The sequence below is a fragment of the Cajanus cajan genome, chromosome 6 (genome assembly GCF_000230855.2).
Source record: "Cajanus cajan strain Asha chromosome 6, NIPB_CcT2T_4, whole genome shotgun sequence".
NCBI lineage: Eukaryota > Viridiplantae > Streptophyta > Magnoliopsida > Fabales > Fabaceae > Cajanus > Cajanus cajan.
In genome coordinates, this window is record NC_138522.1 from 12,988,391 (window position 1) to 13,010,745 (window position 22,355).

General features: G+C 34.6%; 3 protein-coding genes across 3 annotated transcripts; 2 read left to right on the plus strand and 1 right to left on the minus strand.

Annotated features, from left to right (window-relative positions):
* The first annotated feature begins 1,406 nt into the window (after positions 1 to 1,406).
* LOC145949254 (uncharacterized) lies at positions 1,407 to 2,837 on the plus strand. The gene has a single exon (XM_083076070.1). It carries the CDS (start codon positions 1,407 to 1,409, stop codon positions 2,835 to 2,837), a length of 1,431 nt encoding a protein of 476 aa, XP_082932196.1.
* Positions 2,838 to 5,449: 2,612 nt separating this feature from the next.
* LOC109815977 (uncharacterized) lies at positions 5,450 to 5,851 on the plus strand. The gene has a single exon (XM_083076071.1). It carries the CDS (start codon positions 5,450 to 5,452, stop codon positions 5,849 to 5,851), a length of 402 nt encoding a protein of 133 aa, XP_082932197.1.
* Positions 5,852 to 13,549: 7,698 nt separating this feature from the next.
* Positions 13,550 to 22,044, minus strand: LOC109792697 (uncharacterized). Its single transcript, XM_083076072.1, has 8 exons — positions 22,039 to 22,044; positions 21,781 to 21,918; positions 20,039 to 20,098; positions 19,862 to 19,945; positions 18,235 to 18,277; positions 17,540 to 17,787; positions 17,353 to 17,454; positions 13,550 to 14,131 (listed from the first exon to the last, which is right to left on the minus strand). The coding sequence occupies exons 1-8, from the start codon at positions 22,042 to 22,044 to the stop codon at positions 13,673 to 13,675; spliced, it is 1,140 nt and encodes a 379-aa protein (XP_082932198.1). The 3' UTR covers positions 13,550 to 13,672.
* Between the last annotated feature and the right edge of the window lie 311 nt (positions 22,045 to 22,355).

A 22,355-nucleotide genomic window follows, 5' to 3' on the forward strand; every position in this document is an offset into this window, starting at 1 on the left:
AGGACATTTTGTGGAGCGATTTAAGGCCTTAAAGCTTTGAGTCCAAGGCCTAATTGACGCCGGGTGGTTAAAATTTGACACGGACATGCCTAGTATTGACAAGCAGCCGCTTCCCAAGGATGAAGATTAAAGCCCGTGAAACGGTGCTGTTGGAAGACCGCATAAATAGGGATGTCCATTAGGGATTCATGTTTTTTGTCATCATGAGTTTTATTATTTCACTGTTTTGAACCCACAACTCTTCCCAAGGTTGTGGGTTTCTACAATAAAGGGCTGTAATGAATTTTTTTCTTTTATAATAAAATACGCCATTTAGAAGTTGTGTCTATCCTATTTTATCTCTTTATTTTCTTCTTTTCTTCATCCATGCATTAAAATTATAAACCTAAATACAGAACCTAGTGAACATGGCCGAAGGAAACGAAATTGAGCAAAATCTAAACTTGTGTGATGTATCACTCAAGCATGAGGAGAATCTATCCCCCGAAATGCAAAGGTTGATGGACCAAGAGAATCGTATAATCCAACCCTATCAAGAGGAAGTTGAGTAGTTTAATCTAGGGCAAGAAGAGGATAGAAAGGAAATATCAATCGGCACGAGGATGGCAAAGGAGGTTAGGAATCAATTGATCGACCTCTTGAAGGAATATGTCGATGTCTTCGCTTGGTCTTATCACGACATACCAGGATTAGATCGCGAAATTGTTGAACACAAATTGCCCATAAAAAATGGGATTCCTCTAGTAAAGCAGAAACTTTGAAGGATCAAACCTGAGTGGTCCCTCAAAATAAAAGAAGAAGTCCAAAAACAACTAGATGCTGGGTTTTTGGTTGTATCTCGGTATCCTGAATGGCTTGCGAACATAGTGCCCGTACTAAAGAAGAACGGGAAGATGCGAGTTTGTGTGGACTATCGAGATCTAAATCGAGCCAGTCCTAAAGATGACTTCCCACTACCACACATTGACGTGCTCGTAGACAACACATCTACGAACACAATTTTCTCATTTATGGACGGATATTCAGGATATAACCAGATCAAGATGGCCATCGAAGATCAAGAGAAGACTTCATTCATCACTCCTTGGGGCACCTTCTGTTACCGGGTGATGCCTTTCGGTTTGAGAAACGCAGAGGCAAGCTATCAGAGAGCAATGGTAACCCTATTTCATGACATGATCCACAAGGAGGTAGAGGTATATGTAGATGACATGATTGCTAAGTCGAAAGATGAAAATGATCATCTTATCCACCTAAGAAAACTGTTCAATCGGCTTCGTAAGTACAAATTAAAGCTAAATCCTACCAAATGTACTTTTGGAGTCCGATAAGGAAAACTCCTTGGGTTCATCATTAGTGAAAAGGGGATAGAAGTGGATCCAGACAAGGCCAGATCCATAATAGAAATGCCGCCCCCTAGGACAGAAAAGGAGGTAAGGGGATTTCTTGGTAGGGTGAATTATATAGCTCGTTTCATATCTCAGTTGACTGACACATGCACTCCCATCTTAAAGCTGCTTCAAAAGAATCAGCCAGTGGAATGGAATGAGGAATGTCAAATCGCTTTCGATAAGATTAAGCAATGTCTCATCAATCCACCAATATTGATGCCTCCTATTGAAGGAGAACCTCTCATCCTATACCTCACGGTCTTGGAAGATTCCATGGGATGTATGCTAGGACAGTTAAACAAGACTGGTAATCAAGAAAGAGCTATTTATTACTTGAGCAAGAAGTTTACCGATTACGAAGCTCGGTATTCTCCTTTGGAGAAAACATGTTGTGCCTTGGTGTGGGCCACCCAGCGGCTAAGACAGTACATACTGAGACATACCACCCAGTTAATATCCAAAATGGATCCTATCAAGTACCTACTTGAAAAGTCTGTTCTGGTTGGGAGAATTGCTAGATGGCAGGTTTTGCTATCAGAATATGATATTGTATATGTCTCGCAAAAGGCAATCAAAGGTAGTGTCCTGGCCGATCAGTTAGCAAACGGACCAACCAAGGACGAACACATGATCAAGGAGGAGTTCCCCGATGAAGAAATATTGACCTTGAAGGATGAGCCAAAAAAGCAAAGTCAAAATAAATCCTGGTCGATGTTCTTCGACGGGGCCTCCAATATAATGGGGCACGAAATAGGAGCCATACTGATATCGTCCCAAGGAAAACATATCCCGGTGACAGCAAGGTTGGACTTTGAATGCACCAACAACATGGTTGAATACGAAGCTTGTATATTGGGTCTACAGGCTGCGCTTGATAACGAAGTCACCAAACTAGAAGTCTACGACAATTCAGCTTTGGTGATATACCAGCTACGAGATGAATGGGAAACGAAGGACTACAAATTAATCCCCTATCGAGCATACATTCAAGATATGATGTTTGAATTTGAATCCATTAACTTTGAGCATACCCCGAGAGAGGGGAATCAGTTAGCAAATGCGTTAGCTACACTATCATCCATGTTTGCTATAAAAAAGGGATGTGAAATACCGATCATCAGAATCAGACGACATGAGACACAAGCTCATTGTTGCACACTGGAGGAAAAGGAAGATGGCCATCCTTGGTATTTTGACATCCATCAATACATCAAAGAAGGGAAATACCCAGTCGGGGCATTTGACAACGACAAGAAAACAATCAGACGAAGGGCTATCGGATTTGTACTACATGAGAACATCCTGTACAATAAGAGTTTTAATTCCATCCTGTTAAGATGTATTGGTCATAAGGAGTCTCGATCGTTAATGAAGGAAGTCCACGAAAGAACCTTCGGTACCCATATAGCTAGACAGGTCATGGCCAGAAAGATCATGAGCGCATGATACTTTTGGTCCACTATGGAGAAGGATTGCATCTTGTATGCTAGGAAGTGCCACAAATGCCAAATATATGCTGATAATATCCAAGTCCCACCAAGTGAGCTCAATGTAATGGCCTCGCCCTGGCCTTTCTCAATGTGGGGCATGGACATTGTGACACTCTCTACCCCAACATACATATACAGTAATTATAAAAAAAATAAAAATTTTTCATTAATAAAAATCAAATTTCCAACCACGTAAGGGTAAAGAGTTCACATTCATAAACTTAATCCAAATAACATGCCAGTAAAATTACAAAGAAATAAAACTGAATTTTCCAAAATAATTTAATAAGAACATTTTAAACTAATCCTATCTATGTCCCGATGTCACATGTCCTATCAGAGCAAAACCCAACATAGAAGCCTATGCTTCATCACCAACATCCTCAGCCTCACGCTGATGATCACCTCTATATCAAACAAAAGAAACAACACAAAAGAAGGGAGTGAGAAACATCTCACTCTGGCTCACGGTGTAGGAACGCACACCGGATAGCCAAACACAAACAATACAGTTACCTCATAGATCAATCAACAACAATAGTTTATTCAATCATCCAAGTCATACAAATAGTAATTTATCATCATTTAATAATAAGGATGCACATGCATGGACACGAACTTCACATTATCATGCATGTGGTGCCAGTAAAACATCACATGGCATATTGCCGCTAGCAATACACGAAGAGTAGTCTAGGAGTACATGCCGGGTCACACCCTCTGCGCACTCTCACTAGAAGGATATACTACCAGAGTCTCGTCAGGATAGTTAAGCTGCGCAAGATACATCCCATGCACACAATGGGCGAGACTGGGACTTCCAAACCGAGCTATCCCCAAGGACTAATCCCCAAAGCTTTTACACTAGGGGGCCTTCTCTGGCGGTGTATTCCATATCGTACCCTTAAAACACTTATGCAAATGATGCATGTCAATCAAGACTCTATGCATTCTCATATCACATTATCATTTCCCATGGTCATATCACATCATCGCATTTCGTCATCATATTTCATTATCACATTTCATATCCCATGTCTCAATCACATTTCACTTTACATCATCATATTCACAAAGCCTCCACAGAGCACTTTAATTTATATCAAAACTCGTTTATTTATAAAATTAAATACATATTTTTACATGTCATCAAACAAGGAATATAACAGAAAAATCATAAATCAAAACAGAAAATATTTCATATTTTACCTATTTCTCGTAGGGTTTCCCGCTGGAACCCATAGAACACTCTAGATCATATTAAAACATATTTATTTTCAAAATTAACCACATACTCATGCATCACATCCAACAAGGAACACAACAAAGTAATCAGAAGGAAAAATAGAAAACATTCATATTTTGCCCGTTTTCTCATAGGGTTTCCCATAGGAACCCATAGAGATCTCAAGTCATACAATTAATTGCATATAAGAAAAATAATAAGCAAAACAGATACAATTGGGAGAAACCCCTCATACATGAGCATACATAAAAATACAGCAAACACAGGATTGGGGGCCAATCCCACTACCCAGCATACAATCCCACACCCAGAGCGAGGTTTCTCACTCCCCCCTTACCTGGATGAGCAGAAAACAAAGGTGTGATCTAAGGTTGTTCCTGAGTACTCTTCCTTAGAGCTCTTTGTTTCTCCTTTTTTTTTCCTAACCCTTCAGAACGCAAATGAGGTAGATAGGGTTAACGCTACCTGACTCCTTAAAATTAATCCATTGGGCTGGGTCAACCCAACCCATTTTCCTTCTCTTCTAACCCACTTCTCTTTTTCCTCAAAATAATTAAATAAAATAAATACATGTATATTATAAAATATTTTTCCTCTATAATAATAATATATTTCTGACTCAAAATATAATAATATAATTTCAATAACAAAATATCATATAAAATCAACCTTCTCTTAAAACATATAAATATTTATTTAAATATGCTAATAAAAAATACTTATTTAATACATACAAAATAATTGTCCAAAACAATAATTATTTAAAACGTACAAAATAATATTCTTCTATAATTATTAAAATAATTATGACCAAATACCATATAATAATAATAATTATTATAATAATAATAATAATAACTTTATTGAAAACTGGGGTGTTATAGACGTCATTGGACCCATTGAACCCAAGGCCTCAAATGGACATAAATTCATTCTTGTGGCTGCTGATTACTTCACCAAATGGGTTGAAGCCACGTCATACGCACATGTAACCCGTAAAGTGGTAGTCAATTTTGTCAGAAAAAATAATATATCGTTATGGAATACCTGACAAAATTATAACAGACAATGAGTCCAACCTCAACAACAAGATGATGACTGAATTATGTGACTCTTTCAAGATTCAACATCATAACTCCTCCCCTTATAGGCCAAAAATGAATGAGACAGTTGAGGCAGCCAACAAGAATATCAAGAAGATCGTTCAAAAAATGGTCGTTACATATAAAGATTGGCATGAGATGCTACCTTACGCATTGGATGGGTACAGAACATCCGTTCACACATCGACGGGCGCCACCCCTTTTTCCTTAGTATACGGGATGGAGGTAGTCTTGCCTGTTGAAGTGGAAATTCCTTCTTTGAGATTACTCACGGAGGCAAAGCTCCCAGAAACTGAATGGGTTCGAACCAAATTTGACCAATTAAATCTCATAGAAGAGAAAAGGTTAGACGCCATTTGTCACGGGCAAACATATCAAAGGAGAATCAAGAAAGCCTTTGACAAAAGAGTCCAACCACGACCATTTGAAGAGGGGGATCTAGTACTCAGGAAACTTTTACCCGCACAGAAGGATAAGATAGGGAAATGGGCACCAAGCTATGAAGGCCCATACGTGGTCAAGCGAGCCTTTTCTAGAGGAGCATTGATCCTCACTAACATGGACGGTGAAGAACTCGCTTACCCAGTAAACTCTGATGCCGTTAAGAAGTTCTATGCTTAAGCGCAAAAAAAAAGAGGGCGTTAAAGCAAGACGAACAGACGACCTAGAAGCCCTATCACCTTCTATAGAAGTCAAGAAATTACTTGAAGCGGTACTGATTAGACAACTAGGAGGATGCCAAGCTTCGTTTCTTAAATTCATGATCGCTCAAGCCCAGACGCCGGCCAACCTCAGTCAGTTTTTTCAAACCTTCTCTTGTAACCCTCCTTGAAATTTTCTGATTTGCAATAAAATATCACTCTTCTCAGTTCTTTCAACCTTTATCTTTAAATGGCGTGTTTTGGTATTAAAGAGAAAAATCAAAACAACCCAGTAAAAAAAATAGTTAAATAGACGAGGCAATCCTATACGGGCCTCTAAAGTAAGCAAAAGTCATGTGCAAATCTTCAGTCCAAAAAAAACAAATAAATAAAGTGGTAAAGGGAAGCCACCTGATACCAATAGATTTCTAAAAAGCTTAAACGCATATGTATGGCATATAGAAAAGCGCGCACTTGAAATTAATAACTTTTCACATCAAAAGGGAATTATCCAAAAGGGCAGTAGGCTGCAAACATTTTCAATCCATGCATGCATCATGAATAAAATCTCTAAAGAAAGCAATCAAGAAGGGAGCCACCTGTGAAGGGGAAAAAATCTTCCCTCACAACAGAGATAAGACAAGGTCAAGTAAATCCCTTACAATGACCAGCAATAGACAAAAAAAAAGGCAAGCTTCGTACATGTTGAAAAAGCTGAAGAATTTAAGAAAAATAGCAACAAAAGGCAAGCTACAAATATGAAAAAGCCGAAGCTAAACAAAAATGAAATTCAGAAAAAAAGAAACCTACCACAAGCAGGCGCCTGGAGAGGCATCACAATACTCAAGCGGCAGGGGCAACATTAGAATCCCTGCCAGTCATCCACTTCTCTGCCCACCAACACAAGGGCACATCAAACATCTCCTGCCCATCCACTTGGGGGAAGTCTTTCATCCCACAACACCAACAAGAAGACATCAAGTACAAGCATGGAAGGGGTTGCTAGATCCCTAAAACTAGTACAAGAACAAAGTGGGTTACCTAACCTTAGAGGAGGTTGGCTGAAGCCTTAAAATATCAGTCTAGCTTGGAGAGGATGAGCTACGAAACTACTTCAACAACAAAGAGGGTTACCTGACCTTAGAGGAGGCCGGCTGAAGCCTTAAAATATCAGTCCAACTTGGAGAGGTTGAGCTACGAAACTACTTTAACAACAAAGTGGGTTACCTGACCTTAGAGGAGGTCGGCTGAAGCCTTAAAATATCAGTCCAGCTTGGAGAGGCTGAGCTACGAAACTACTTCAATGACAAAGTGGGTTACCTGACCTTAGAGGAGGCCGGCTGAAGCCTTAAAATATCTGTCCAGCTTGGAGAGGCTGGGCTACGAAACTACCTCAACGACAAAGTGGGTTACCTGACCTTAGTGAAAGGGTTGCTAGATCCCCAAAACTAGTACAAAGTGGGTTACCTGACCTTAGTGAAAGGGTTGCTAGATCCTCAAAACTAGTACAAGATTGAAGAGGGTTACCTAACCTTAGAGTGAAAGAAGCTACAAATAAAGGAACACATTATCACAAGGGAAACAACACAGAATCACCAAAGAGACGAAGAGAAGACCCGGACGAAATGTCTACGTCTTTTCTTGCCTTTGGAAAAGCAACACATTACTATTCGAAAGGACAAGTAAAGAGGGGCAACTGTAGTCACCCAATTTCGTCCGGGGGCATACAAACAAGGAAATGGACCTCTGTTATGAAGGGAAGGAGCTCCCGAAGCATGCAAACAACAAGACAGGACTTTAGAAGGCCTAAAAGCCCAAACAAACTAATTTTAGAAGATTGGAGCGGGCTGTTCCAAAACCGGAACGGGCCGTTCCCAATTTGGAACGGGCCGTTCCAAGTTCCTAAAAGGGCCAAAAACCTTAATTTGGAACGGGCCATTCCATGATTGGAACGGGCCGTTCCAAGATTGGAACGGGCCGTTCCAAGATTGGAAAAGGCCGTTCTAAATTCCTCAAAAGAGGGCTAAAACTTTAACTGGAACGGGCCGTTCCAAGTTATAAAAAGAGCCTAAAGATCCTTGTTTGGAACGACAGTTCCAGTCTACCAAAGGATGTGTTAATTTTATCTCTGGAACGGACCGTTCCAATTTCAAAACGGGTTGTTCCAGTTACAAAATTAACACAGAACGACTCATTCTGATTTTGGAACGGGTCGTTCTGGACGCTTTCTGAAGTCTATAAATAGATAGTTTGGGCTCATTTCTCAGGACTCCAAAATTTTGTCCAGACTCCTTTGAGCTCGAAATTTCTCTTTTTTTTTTTTCTCTCTCTCTCTTTTGTATTTCTTGAGACTTTTGTGAGGCATTGTAGTGTGAAAGGTTACCACAAAGCACCTAAAATATTCCTGTTTTGAAGATTCAATAGAGCTCATTCAAGAGGTATTTCAGTTAATCTCTTTCTCCTTTTTTTTATTTCTTCTTTATAATAAATATTGTTATAATAAAAATAATCGTGTAGATATTTTAGGGTTAATTGTATAATTTAAATTTCAAGCATGTAAATAATTATTAATAAAAGGAGATTTAATATTTATATTATTATCATTTATAATGCTAACTTCACCATATGGTACCAATTAAGGGCGTTGTAGGGGTGCTTAATACCTTCCCTACACATAACCGACTCCCAAACCCAATTCTGGTTATCAAGGCCATTATTGGATTTTTTAAAAAAACATTTTCTTTTTCCAATATTTTTGAGTAAAACATTGGTGGCGACTCCATGAACTCATTTTTCAAAACTATTAATTAAGTATTAGTCTGGTGTCCAGGCATTCCTTAATTGATGAGACTTTTAAAAGGATGTCTAAATCATTAGTCGCGAGATCGGAAATTTTCGGGTTGCGACACACACATATTCAACCCCCCTTCTATGTGTTTTTCATGTTTAACTTCATGAAACATACCTTGTAACTTGTGGTATGACTCCTCCCAGTTTCCAAAGATGTTTTCAATGGCATGTTGCTTCCCCAACCATCTCTTTCTATAACTAATTGTGTAACCCATCATGGACTTGATGTAGGCTATGATGGTTGAGATGAGTGTGGATGGATCAGCCTCAATAATTTCACGAATGGTTTGAGAAATCATTCATGATCCCAATTTATTATGATCTTGTGAGATGAGTGGGGAAACACATGTATAGGGGCCTTCAAGGATCATGATTTTCCGATGCTTCTTTCTGGTGCGCAATATAGCACGACATCTCCAAACACAGTCGTGATGAACACATTCCATAAGAAGCCTAGTTGTGCTTGACATCTTAACCTTGTAAGTGTAATGATTCACAATGTGAAATTTGTTTATGGCGTCTTGCACTTGTTCTTTTGTCTGGAAGCGTTGGCCAACAAAAAGTGTTCCAAGCAGATAGACAACCATTTCACATTCAAGGACATAGCTAAACTCAGAGTCATGTTCTTGGATTTGATTATGGAAGTCTAAAAAATGTGCAGGTGGGTTGTATATGGATAATGGTTCTGGTGGTGGAATATTTGGGACTGGGAGGGAGTCTTCTTCATCGTTATCTTCATGTTAGGAGAGGATTTCGTGTTCGTCCTCGCTAAATGCATCAAAGACATTTTATGTTGGGAGACCAAGAACAACATGTTCTTCAATGGTGTTTTGTACATTTGGTTGAGAGGGATAGAGTATATAGTTTGTTCAAATGGCTGGGAGGGTATTTCATTGAGGTCCATGAATTGACCAATTAAAAGTTGTGTGTAGAACTGAATTTCGTATTTAGAGGGAATATCATATGAAGGACCAGATGAGTTTGTGTTTTGGTAAGTTTGGTAAATTTGGTAAGGTGAAGGTGAAGGTGGGAGTTGTGGTGGATGTGATTCATTTGTGGCAAAGGTAACATATAATTCAATACCTGATTGGAGTTGCTTAGAATCGTGAATATTGAAAAGTGCCTCAACATCTTTTTCATCATTCAACTCAACACAGGTGTAATTACTAACCCTCGGGCCAAGTCTAATAGCGTAGCGAAAATGTATGGTAGCCACCTTTTCATTATCGTGTCGATGTAGTTTTGTGTGGATGAATCTCTAGAGCCTTTCTAGAGTGATTTCTATCTTTATACGAACTAATTTTGCTGATGGGGAGGTGAAGGTAACTCCTTTGTTAGGTCATTGGTTAATGGAACCATCTGAGTGAACAATGACATCGATTGAAAAGACATTTTTTGGTTCAAGAAAGGGAATTAAGAATGTGATTGAGGGGATGAGCTTAGAAGGGGACGAATGAAGCAAAAAGATGAGAAGGTGAATGAAGAAAATGAAGGGATGAAGGGCTATTTATAAATGGTAGCATTGGATTCCCGTAACGGCTAGTTGTGAATGGTCAGGAACGGATACATTGATAACGTTCATATTACTAACAGAACCTTAATGGTTATATTCACAATGGAACCTCAATGACTAAGAGGAAGGGCAACATAGTCATTACACATGGTGTCATCAATGATGTGTCTCAGACGCGTCAGGAATCAATGCTTTACGCAGTGGTGTCATCAATGATGTGTCTCAGACGTGTCAAGAATCATTGCTTTACGTAGTGGTGTCATCAATGATGTATTTCAAACGTGTAAGGAAATCATTGCTTTACACACTAGTGTCATCAATGATGTGTTTCAGACGTGTCAGGAATCATTACTTTACGCAATGGTGTCATTACTGTTGTGTTTCAAAGTGTCAAGAATCACTTTACAGGTGATATTTTATGTAAAACAAAATTGAATTTTTTATTGAAACTAACTTATTTCAATTGTTTTCATATCAATAAATCCAATGGTAAAGTTTCACAAGTCATAAATATATGTAAGTCATAGAAAAAGTTAGCCTTAAATTGAAAAAAATCAACTATAAACCCTAATCAACGTACCAGTTTATGGACGATATTTTATGTAAAAAAAATTGAATTTTTTACTAGAACCAACTCATTTCAATAGTTTTCATATCAATGAATCCAATGGTACAAGTTTCACAAGTCATAAATATATGTAAGTCATAGAAAAAGTTAGCCCTAAATTGAAAAAAATCAATCATAAACCCTAATCAACGTACCACTTTACGAATGATATTTTATGTAAAACAATTTTGAATTTTTTACTGGAACCAACTTATCAATAGTTTTCATATCAATGAATCCAATGGTACAAGTTTCACAAGTCATAAATATATGTAAGTCATAGAAAAAGTTAGCCCTAAATTGAAAAGAAAAATCAACTGTAAACCCTAACAAACGTACTACTTTAGGGACGATATTTTATGTAAATTTTTTTGAATTTTTTACTGAAACCAACTTATTTGAATAGTTTTCATATCAATGAATCCAATGGTACAAGTTTCACAAGTCATAAATATATGTAAGTCATAGAAAAAGTTGGCCCTAAACTAAAAAAAATCAACCGTAAACTCTTAAGTGCACGTTATGGAGCAAAGCATTGATTCCATGTGAGTCCCACCACTGTCAACGATAATGACATGTCAGTCACGCCTTCAAAGCATTGATTCCCTGTGGGGCCCACGCCTTAGGAATCCAATGCTACTTGGTTCTCCTTCTTCAAACCAAACCTTGTCTATAAAGTTGTTCATCTACTACTATCACAACTCATATCAACCAAGCATCCTTCAAAATTCTTCAGTTGTCTGAAACTTTAAAATTTCATTAAACTTCCTTATTTTTACAAAAAATGTTGTTGACGAAACAAAATGATCATAGGTATGCCTTCATTGATAGAACAATATGTTTTACACATAATTTTTGTTTACTTAAAATGTGAATCAATATCTAAGAACATCATTTCATCATTCTATCATTCAATGCCAGAACCCAACCTGTAATTGTTCCTATTCTTGAACAATTTGGTTTTGCTGGGGTGGCAAAACTAAGACATCTTAAGCTGGATCATGCACTGGTAACCACTTTGGTCGAGAGGTGGAGACCTGAAACTCACACTTTTCATTTTCCAATAGGGGAGTGCATCATAACCCTAGAGGATGTTGCACTTCAAATCGGCCTAAGAATTGATGGACTCCCTGTCATTGCTCCAACAATGTTTGATTGGGAGGACATGTGTGATACTTATCTCGACATTGTTCTAGTTAAGGGAAAGTCACTTGTTGGCTCTATGGTGAAACTGAAGTGGCTTAGAGACAACATGTTGCCATTACCAGAACAACCATTAGAGGAACAAGTTCACACCCATGTTAGGTTATATGTATTAGGTTTGATTGGACGTGTTTTGATGCCTGACAAAACAGGTAATAAAGTTCATCTTATGTATTTATATTCACTAACTAACCTTAGAAGAACTAGAAGATATAGTTAGGGGAATGCTTGTTTAGCTATGTTGTACAGGAAAATGTGCAAGGCCACAAAAGTTAGGAGCAAAATAATGGGTGGTTGTGCATAACTTTTAATGTCTAAGGCATGGTATCGCATGCCATATATTGCGTCAATTTCCAGTAATCCACCAACATACCCTTTAGTGTGCAGATATAGCGGGGGTAGAGTGCTAAACTTCTGGAATAAACCTCATAATGATATTGTGGGGTACTTAAATATGTTTGACCACATTCAAGCTAATCAGGTAAAATTTCATAACACAATTTTAAATTATTTATTATTTTCTTTTGTTTTACATATTATCTTAATTAAAAAAAGATATTTTTTTTTGTAGTTTTTATGGGCCCCATATCAAGACTTGCAACCCTCAATACCCATGGAAGCTTATAGAGATGCACAATTGTGGACTTCATGTACTACCATCCTTTGCTTTGCAATTGTTGAATGGCATCAAACAGATAGAGTCAGACTATAGTTTAGGCTCTTCCAAGAAGTCCCTTCTCTACCTAACAATTTGGATGATCTCCATGCAATTGACATGAGAGGAAGACAAGATGAAAATTGGATCACAAGACACACTACAAAAAAATCAAGTTTTAGCGACCACCAAAATCGGTCGCTATTTAGGTAAATTCAGTCGCTAAAACCCTGGTCGCTATTTCAAATAGCGACCGATTTTTTTTCCGTCGCAATTTAGCGACCGAAAATTCCGTCGCTAGCCAATAAAAATCCGTCGCTAAAATTTTGGTCTCCTAACTTCTGGAGACCAATTTTGCGACCGAATTTTTTGGTAGCAATTTCCGTCGCTAATTTTTGTATTTATTTAATAAAAATACTTTATAAATCAGTCGCTAAATCGGTCGCTAAAACTGAAATAGGTACGGATAAAATCAGTCACTATTTCGGTCGCTAAAAAAAGTGAAATAGGCACGGATAAAATCAGTCGCTATTTCGGTCGCTAAAAACCTGAGATAGATACGGATAAAATCGGTCGCTATTTCGGTCGCTAAAATTTAAAATAGCTACCAATTATTTTGGTCACTATTTCTGTCGCTAATAACTTAAATTAGCTACATATAATTTCGGTCGCTATTTCGGTCGCTAAAATATACAAGTATTTTTAAATTATTTTTTATTTATAAATTTATACCTGTTAACGAATATGAAATTAACAATATATTTATTACACAATTTATAATAATAAACTAGAACATACTAAAAGACAAAATCTTATCGAAGAAGATTTATATTATAGTGAAAACTAAATAAAATATAAGTATGTCAATATAGTATGCTAAAAACACAATAATAACATAAAACGTTTAAACTTGAACAAAGTAATAGTCAAATACAATAAAATATCTTGAAACAAGTAAAATAAAGAAGCTTAATTAAGGGTCTTCTGCTATGTCATCAAGAGCATCATCAACAGCATGGTCAGGATCATCTGGGGTAGTACTCCGTGCAGGACGGGTTGGCCTTAAAGGGTCAATGTTGAGATGGCGTAGTATATACTGCATCTGCTCATCATGCTGTCGTATATGCTCTTCCAATGCTTTTTCCTTTGCTTCCTTTGCAGCAAGCTCAGCATTTAATTTAGTTATCCTATTTTGCATTTCTTCAATCACCCCTGCAGTGACTGGTGATGGCTGTGAATTAGAAGATTGTGGAAGTGTTGAGCGAATGAAATCATCGGTCAATCCAGCAAGCCCATACAAGTTCCCCTTCGAATTCTTTTTAACCACCTGCAAATAAACTTCATTATCACTAATACAAGTAGAAGCAGAGCCCTCTGTGTCATCCTGTGTAACTTGTTGCTTGACTTCAATTAGACGCTCCTTATATTTCTCCTAAAAAAATAAAAAATATTATTTCAACAAAAATTTCAAGGAAATAATATTTTAAATAATTCTTACTTCTACAACAGTAACCACCTAGCTATTTTATCTAACTGTTAGCTACTCTAAGATGCTATCAAAAGCATAAAGTTACCAGTAATTGGCAAATGTTCAAATTCATATATATATATATATATATATATATATATATCCATGATTCCAAGGAGCAGTATGCATTAACAAGAGAGTTACAATTTTAAGTTGAAGGGGCTACACCATAAAAACGTAAAAAACCATTACTTCATTTATTAAAAAATGGTAATGGTAGAACAATTAATCACAATTTGATTCCATTGAAATAAACTAATAAGGTTTGGTTATTGAACCCCACCACATGCTCTAACAAATAACCAGGGGCTTCCTCCAAGACAATCAATATAGTTTATGGCAGTTTTAGTGTAGACATGTCTATCACATGTCACTTTTGGTAAAAAAAAAAAAAAGAATTGCAAAAAGTATAAAATGGTTATGTGATAACAGTACAGAGTACAGACTACTGAGCCGAATCAAATGTTTGTGAATATGCCTTTACCATAAAATTAGCAGGACACAAAAAGATTAAACCTACTAAAGAATTTTCTAATGAATACTTGAAAACAAAAAATCTTTCAAATATTTTACAAATACAATTGTTAAGGTTCACAGTATATTTATTAAACCTAGTCTGGTCTAGCCTGTCTGACCAGTGAAACTACAGCTTAGGCTGGTTCAGCTCAAAGTAGGACAGCACTGCTCAAATTTAGTCACAATCCATAGGTTTTTGTCAAATTCACTCAACCAAGACTGTTAAAATCTCATAGCATATATGTAGTATACAGACAGCATATTCTCCACTGCCTCCATGCCTAACAATTTTGAGTCTGTGACTTAACTATGACCAATGACACGTAATACCAAATGGCTAACAAAAGTCATGTCCTAGGACATTTGATTATTTGGGTTTATGAAAGTAGTTTATGACCTTCCAATAAGCTCTTTGTAATTCATTTCAACAAGTTTCACGGCAAGCTTTTGAATAAGCTCTCGTTTGACAGTAGAATATTGAATAAATAATTAATTAAGCTGATTACTCAAGCAAACCACATATACAAAGGGGAAAAACTGCTTCTAGCATTAACTGGCCAATGTGGGACTTGCTAATATCAATAGTTGAGCTAAGATTAACCTTGGCTTCTTTCCCTTTTCTTATCAAAATTAAACAATTTAATAATAATTAGGATAAAAGGTATTTGAATAGAATGATTATTCAAATTGTTTTATGAGAATTATTTTTGTAGACTTTTTAATTGATTCAATAGAATGATATTTATAATTAGTATAATTATATATATATATATATATATATATATATATATATATATTCAATTTACCTTATAAATAGAACTATGATATTGATATAAAAAAATATAATTACGGTTCACAGTTAAATTTTGATAAAAGGGTATATTAAATTTTAATGAGAACACCATTAACTCTTTTTAAAACTAATCTAAGATTTCAAGATATTAATTTTTTAAATAACCTACTCCGTTCTCATACTATATGTATTATCAATTATTTAGTTTTTTTAATAATTAATTGTGATAATAATTCTTAAAGTATTAATCTAATGAGTAATTAAATAAGTGCATAATATTCATTAACTTTTTCATTAACATATCTATTTTGCAATGCATTTATAATTATTATTTACAATATAAAAACATTCAGTTCAAGAGACACATTGACCCATTTCCCTAACTAGACTATCTTGATTATATCTTGGAATAATTTAGTGTATCTTACAGATTATCTCTTAGGAGTAGTTTCCCTATTTCATTAGTTTTAATATTTCCTAATATTTCATGACTAGTCTCTTTATTCAGATGGGATTATGATCTAGTACTATTATAAATAAAGGTTAGGGGTTTATGTTTTATAATCTTACGAAAGTAAAACATCACAATATACACATGAGAATATTATTCAGTGTAGTGAAAAATATCCAATAATATCCTGATTATATCTTTGAATAATTTAGAGTGTCTTAGAGATTATCTCTTGGGACTAATTTCCCTATAATGTGTTTTGTAATATTTAATTATTTCTTTCTTTAATTAGGATTATGATCTAGCATTAGTATATTTAAGCATTAGTGCGTTATATTTTATCATATGTAACACATCAAAATACACAAGACAATAAGTCTTTATTCTCTCAAAGAGGTCCAGGATGAGGTAAATTGGGTTGTAACAGTCCACATATCCTTATTATGGCCTGTGACATATCTACCTAATAGTCACTTTCAACTGCACAAGTTTCAGAAAGTTAAGTTGGACTTAAACCACCTAGCTCAGTATCACATATTTGTCAAAACCGCTTCCCCCTCTAAACCAACCTCATCAGAGTTTCAATCTTCTTCTCATTCATAAAATAAATTATGTTTCAGAGATAATACTTATTTTATATGTATGTACCAATATTTTTTTAATATAAAAATTAACCATTTTTTCTATGAGAATTATTTAATATATATAAAGCAATATTTACTTATTATTTAATATTTTATTTTATTAATTTAAAATAAGTAAATTCGTGTTAAAATATTAGTATATGTAGAGCTGTTTGTGTGTGAAGTCAAGTGTGAGTGAGAAGCAAGGTTTAAGAAGTGGTGGTATGGTCCTACTTGCCTCTTTGGGCCAATGCAGAGGATAGTAAAAACAAATGCCACAGGATCGGAGTTTAGAGAAAGGTTTTCCATCAACCAAGTACACAAAATTAATCAATGAATGTTAGTGATAATAAATCAGCGAGTGCAACATATGCCATAATTGATAATGTAATGTCACTTCCACAACTGGCAATTTTGTTCTCCTGCTTCCAATCAATAATACACTGCATGCATTGCTTATTAAAAGATGCTACAATAATTATCATTGTAAATTATCAATCAAGATTTTGATTACCAAGAAGCTAGGGATAATCCTCTTCTCCAAGTTGTACGCTACAACTAGAGGATATTCAGCAATATCTTCTATAAAGTACAATAAACACTACATGGCCAGTGGCATGCCTAATGTGTAACTATACAACAGTCACACACATCAACAACATCACAAGACAAAATTGATCACAAACAAAAAGGAAAGTCAACAAAAATTACAGAATAAAACAGAACATGGAGAGGAACTTACAGCAATGTTGCGGGCTTTATCATTGACCCATTCTCCAGTCTTAAGTTTTTTTGTCTTTTCCACTAATTCCCAAGCAGTAGGGGGACGATTTAGCTCCTTCGCCTATATAAATTTAAATATTGCAATTCAACCAATCAATTATATGAAATTGAACTAAATATAAATAAAAAAAATGAAATAAACTTACCAATTTTTCAAAGTGGGCTCCTGCAGATATGGAGCCACCAGTGTAAGCTGTTGCTCCATTCTCTACAGCCCGATTCCCTTTAGCAGTATTACTTTTGTTTTGGAATTTTCTTTTCAACACCCCTCTTATTGGTTGTCTTGTATCGATCTTCCCCACAAATCTTGCAATTTGTTCTATTTGAATTTTCTTTGTAATACAACATACAACCTTTTGGGCAACAAGGAATTCAACGGGCCTGGACAGCAAAGCTAAAACTTCATGTTTATTGTTAGTTTCATGGATTGAAGATACAAGGAATCCTTGCTGGCTTACCAAATCTATGGGTTTTGTAGGGATTTTTTTTTTTCATAATATTATACATTACGTGCCCAAAATCTAGACCCCACGCACATGCCCTTTTGTTTTCTTATGTGGCTCACTTGATTACATTTTTTTAAGAAATGTTTAAATTATACTTTTTATCTCTTAATTTAAAATCCTTTATATTTCTTCAATGATGAAATATATGTTACATTTGAATCTATTTTAATACAAATGATTTTCTTTTATAGTTTTTCCCCTCTCATTATTATTCTTTTAACAAATCAAAAGAAGCAATTCATATAAACATCAAGTCATTAGCTGAAGTTCCATTTATAAATTTGGTCTTTAGCACAATTCCACCTGAATGAAAAAAATGCCAAAACAGAACTTACCACAATCAAATGCAATCACAGGCTTTAATTTTATTTCTTCCACCTGTGCAACACACATACATACAAATCATAAGAGGATAAGTAGATAATTTGAATTCAAGTAAGTAAAACATAAGTTGCAAACTTAGAGTTCACACAAGCAGCAATTATTTTGTAATAGCAACGCAAATATAACTAAATGCACCATAATCATTAAATTGAATAAAGTAAGGTTACCAACTACCAGATATTTTCAATAAAATATGGATTGTTCAAAAACAAAAAGAAAAGAATCAGAGTACCACACACTTCTTAATTTACTTGCAGTTCCTTGGGAGGCATTCTTGTATGCTTGTTGTAAATAGACCTTTTAGAATTATGGGTTGAATAATATGTTTGGAGGAAACATTATTGAAACATGCTTCTAATAAAATGACTTATGCTGTCCTAGATGTTGATTCAGTTGGTTTTCTCCTGTTTTCAGGTCCTTGAGCGACTGATTTTAATACTTTTTATAAACATATTACCCAAAAACTAACAACCAAGAATTTTATATGACTGGGATATAGAACCGTTCATCGAAAGCAAACTGGATTGTAATTATGTTTGTCTCCTCAAATCAAGAAACCAGCTTAGCTTTTTTAATAAATGTGGCTAGTAACGAGAGCTGGGCACTTATCCACAAAATAACTTTGTTACACAACATGAAAAGTCTCAACTCTCAAAGTTCAAAACACCCTGTGTTTTCTATTACTCCTTGAAATAAAGTAAAATAATTCCCAAATATAACCAACAGGAGTCCCTTTAATTTAGATTAGCTTATACTGGTTACCCTTGAAAGTACATTATCCTGTTTTTTACAGCCCTCAGATATTTAAGCCTGAAGTATGCTAATATCTCCAAAGCATTTTAACATATACAATGTCAGTTCTTATATAAACTGAGCATAAAGGTTTCCATAGCTGAAGTCTATGAGGCACCGATACTTTAATTTATTTCACGTATCCGAAAACCAACTGAAAACATTATATTATAATATATTAAAATGACTTCTTATATAAACATTATGTTTGCAAAATAATCCCAATTTAGAGAACTACTTTACCTCTTTTTACTAGCTAAAGATTATGCTTTGCTGATTCATTGTCAATTTTTTTTATGTTGCTAAAAATGGTAAGTAGTAATTAAGTACATGTATCAACCTCAGAATATACCTAATATTTTTGTTTCCACCCCTAACTAATAATATATAAAGTAAAAGCTTCTATTACGAAAGGTACTTAAATCAAGAGATCCAATAAAAGAAACCAGATTTTTGTTAAGAGATAGCTGAGAGTAAAGTTTATAGAATAAAATCTCCAAATAGTTATTTTTAAAATCGTCATCTTCAATATTTCAACGCATGGGACTACACATATATTACACCTAATTAATAACAAAAAGGTAATCACATTACGTAATTGCGGAAGTTTAGGAGCAAACGCAATTAACAAGAATCAATTGCTTTGCATTAGATGGTGGCAGCAAGTGGTGGGGATCCAGGGGCACGCATTGAGAAAATTTCAATGCTATTGAAGAAGATAAAGGATTATCTTCAAACAGAAAATCTAGCCATTCTCAAAATTACACAATATAAGCATATAATTACCTCAATTTCCTTTGCTGCTTGCTCTCTAGAGATCTTCCGCTTTTGGAGAGAACGTTTTAGAAAACCAATGCAAAGGAAGAAACCCTAACAGAGAAAGAAAAATGAAACGTCCTCATTGCGAACGCTAGCGACGAAGAAACCACCGAAAATAACGAAGTGAAAGGAAAACCTCATTACCTTCACTTTATCCTTCAACCGCTGAGGCTTGGAGGACACCGAGTGAAAGGAAGTGAAACCCTATTTTGGTGAAAGTGAAAGGAAGCAGGGCCACTCTAAAATTAAAATACCTTCAACGTTTATTTGTTTTCACATTTTTTTTTCTGTGTTTTTGATATTTTTAAAATATTTTAATATATTTAAATTTATACCTACAGTAAAATACTAGTAGGTAAATTAATTCTTTATGAGCATTATTTTTAATTTTAGTTTGTGCTTAATTTATTTTAAATAAATAAACATTTATTTTAAAATTTAATTTGAATCAAACATAATAAATTTTCTAATATTAAATTACAAGATAATAAAAATTATAAATAAAATCATAACAAATTTTCTAATATTAAATTTAGTATATATTAAAATTAATTAAATATTTATATTTAAGAAATTGTTACCGACTTTAGATATATATTTTAAAGTTTTTATTTTATTAAATTAATTAAAAGGTATTTATATTTTATCACTTTTTAATAAAATGAGTGAATGATAATGAATTAACTAAACTTTTATAATATATTTTGATTCAAAATAATTTTTTATCAATATGGTGGCTAAAAGTATTATAATAAATAATTAAATTAAAAAAATAAATCTTATAATGGTTATTGTTTAATGATGAAAAATTAAATATTATAATTATTTTACAATAAATTAAAATGAAAAGACTTTTTATAATCAAAATACACTTTTTGCAAACACTTACTTTCTCAAAGTTTAAGTCATGAGCTTCTTTATTATATATATATATACATTAGTTTCAATATTATGCTAAGGAATGAATCTGGCATGGTGGTAGTATCGTTGGCTCACAATGTAGACGTCCAAGGATCGAATCCTGATGTTGACATTTTAATAAAAAGTACCAGATCAATTGCAATTGCAATAAAAAAAAAAAAATTTAGCGACCGAATTTTAATCGGTCGCTGTGGGAAAAGTTATTCGTATATTTTAGCTACCGAAATAAAATCAGTCGCTAAAAAAAATCAATAGTTTGGATTAGCGACCGAATTGAATTCGGTCGCAATTTTTTTGATAATTTATTCAATATTGGTCGCTAATTCCGTCGCAAATTATATTTTCATGAAACACAAATAAAACAGCGACCGATTTAGCGACTGATTTTCTCGCTACCACTCTATTCGGTCGCTAATTCGGTCGCAAAATAGCGACGGAAAAATATCAGTCGCTAAATCGGTCGCTATTGTAATCGGTCGCTAATTCGGTCGCAAAATAGCGACGGATAAATTTCAGTCGCTAATTTCGGTCGCTATTTTATATTTTTCTTGTAGTGACACACACAATGGATAGATGTGTGGAACAATAGACGTGAGTTGACATTAACGGGTCATCCAATGCAAGGCCCATTGTGCCACTCACGAGAATACATGGATGGTACATTGCTAATTCCATTTATTTCCTATCTATGCCACCACTAATATAAGATCCAAGGAGGAGCCATCAACAACTACGAACTACCACATCATTTGATACCGGTACATCTTCCACACGATCATATCACAAGATTACATCGTTTCCTCCACCAAACATCATGCCTGAAGCAAACATAATTGATAGAAAGCATTCGTTTGCAACTACTTCGGATGACTTTTTTACAAACTTATTTGGAGTTGATTTTACAACTCCATCTTTAGCAGAAAGTTACATGCAGTCTCTTTATCGACCGGATTTTACAAATGAACCTGGTAGTTCCTCAAATGCTTTCCAACAAATGGCCCTTCAAAATGACCCAAATTCTCCACAACTTGATCTTGGATTCCAAGAGCAAGAACCACAACAAAAAAATCCACCACATAACAGATGTCGTCCTCGTTGTGGAACTGACCACCATTACGGAGATAGTTAATAATTGTATGTAAAACATTGTGAAGCTTTCTTGCAAATTATAATTTTCTCTATTCAAAATTTTCAAATAGCAAGTATCCACCTCATTCAAAAACGTTCATTTTCGGAACATATCTATATATACCTTAATTATTGTAGTTCACTAAAATATCAACTTAGACTTAATTAAATAAATATCTAAATATAATATTACCACGTATTTAAATAAATACCTAAACATAATATTACATATTATAATAATTATAATATATTTAAAATTCATTTCAAATTTACTGTTTTCATTTTTTAAATTTTCAAAAACCTTTAAAAATAAATTACATTTTCTAAAATTAAAACTTATTCAAATTATAACTTATTAAAATTATAACTTATTATAAATAAGTCTAACTTTTTAAATTTATAATTTATTAAA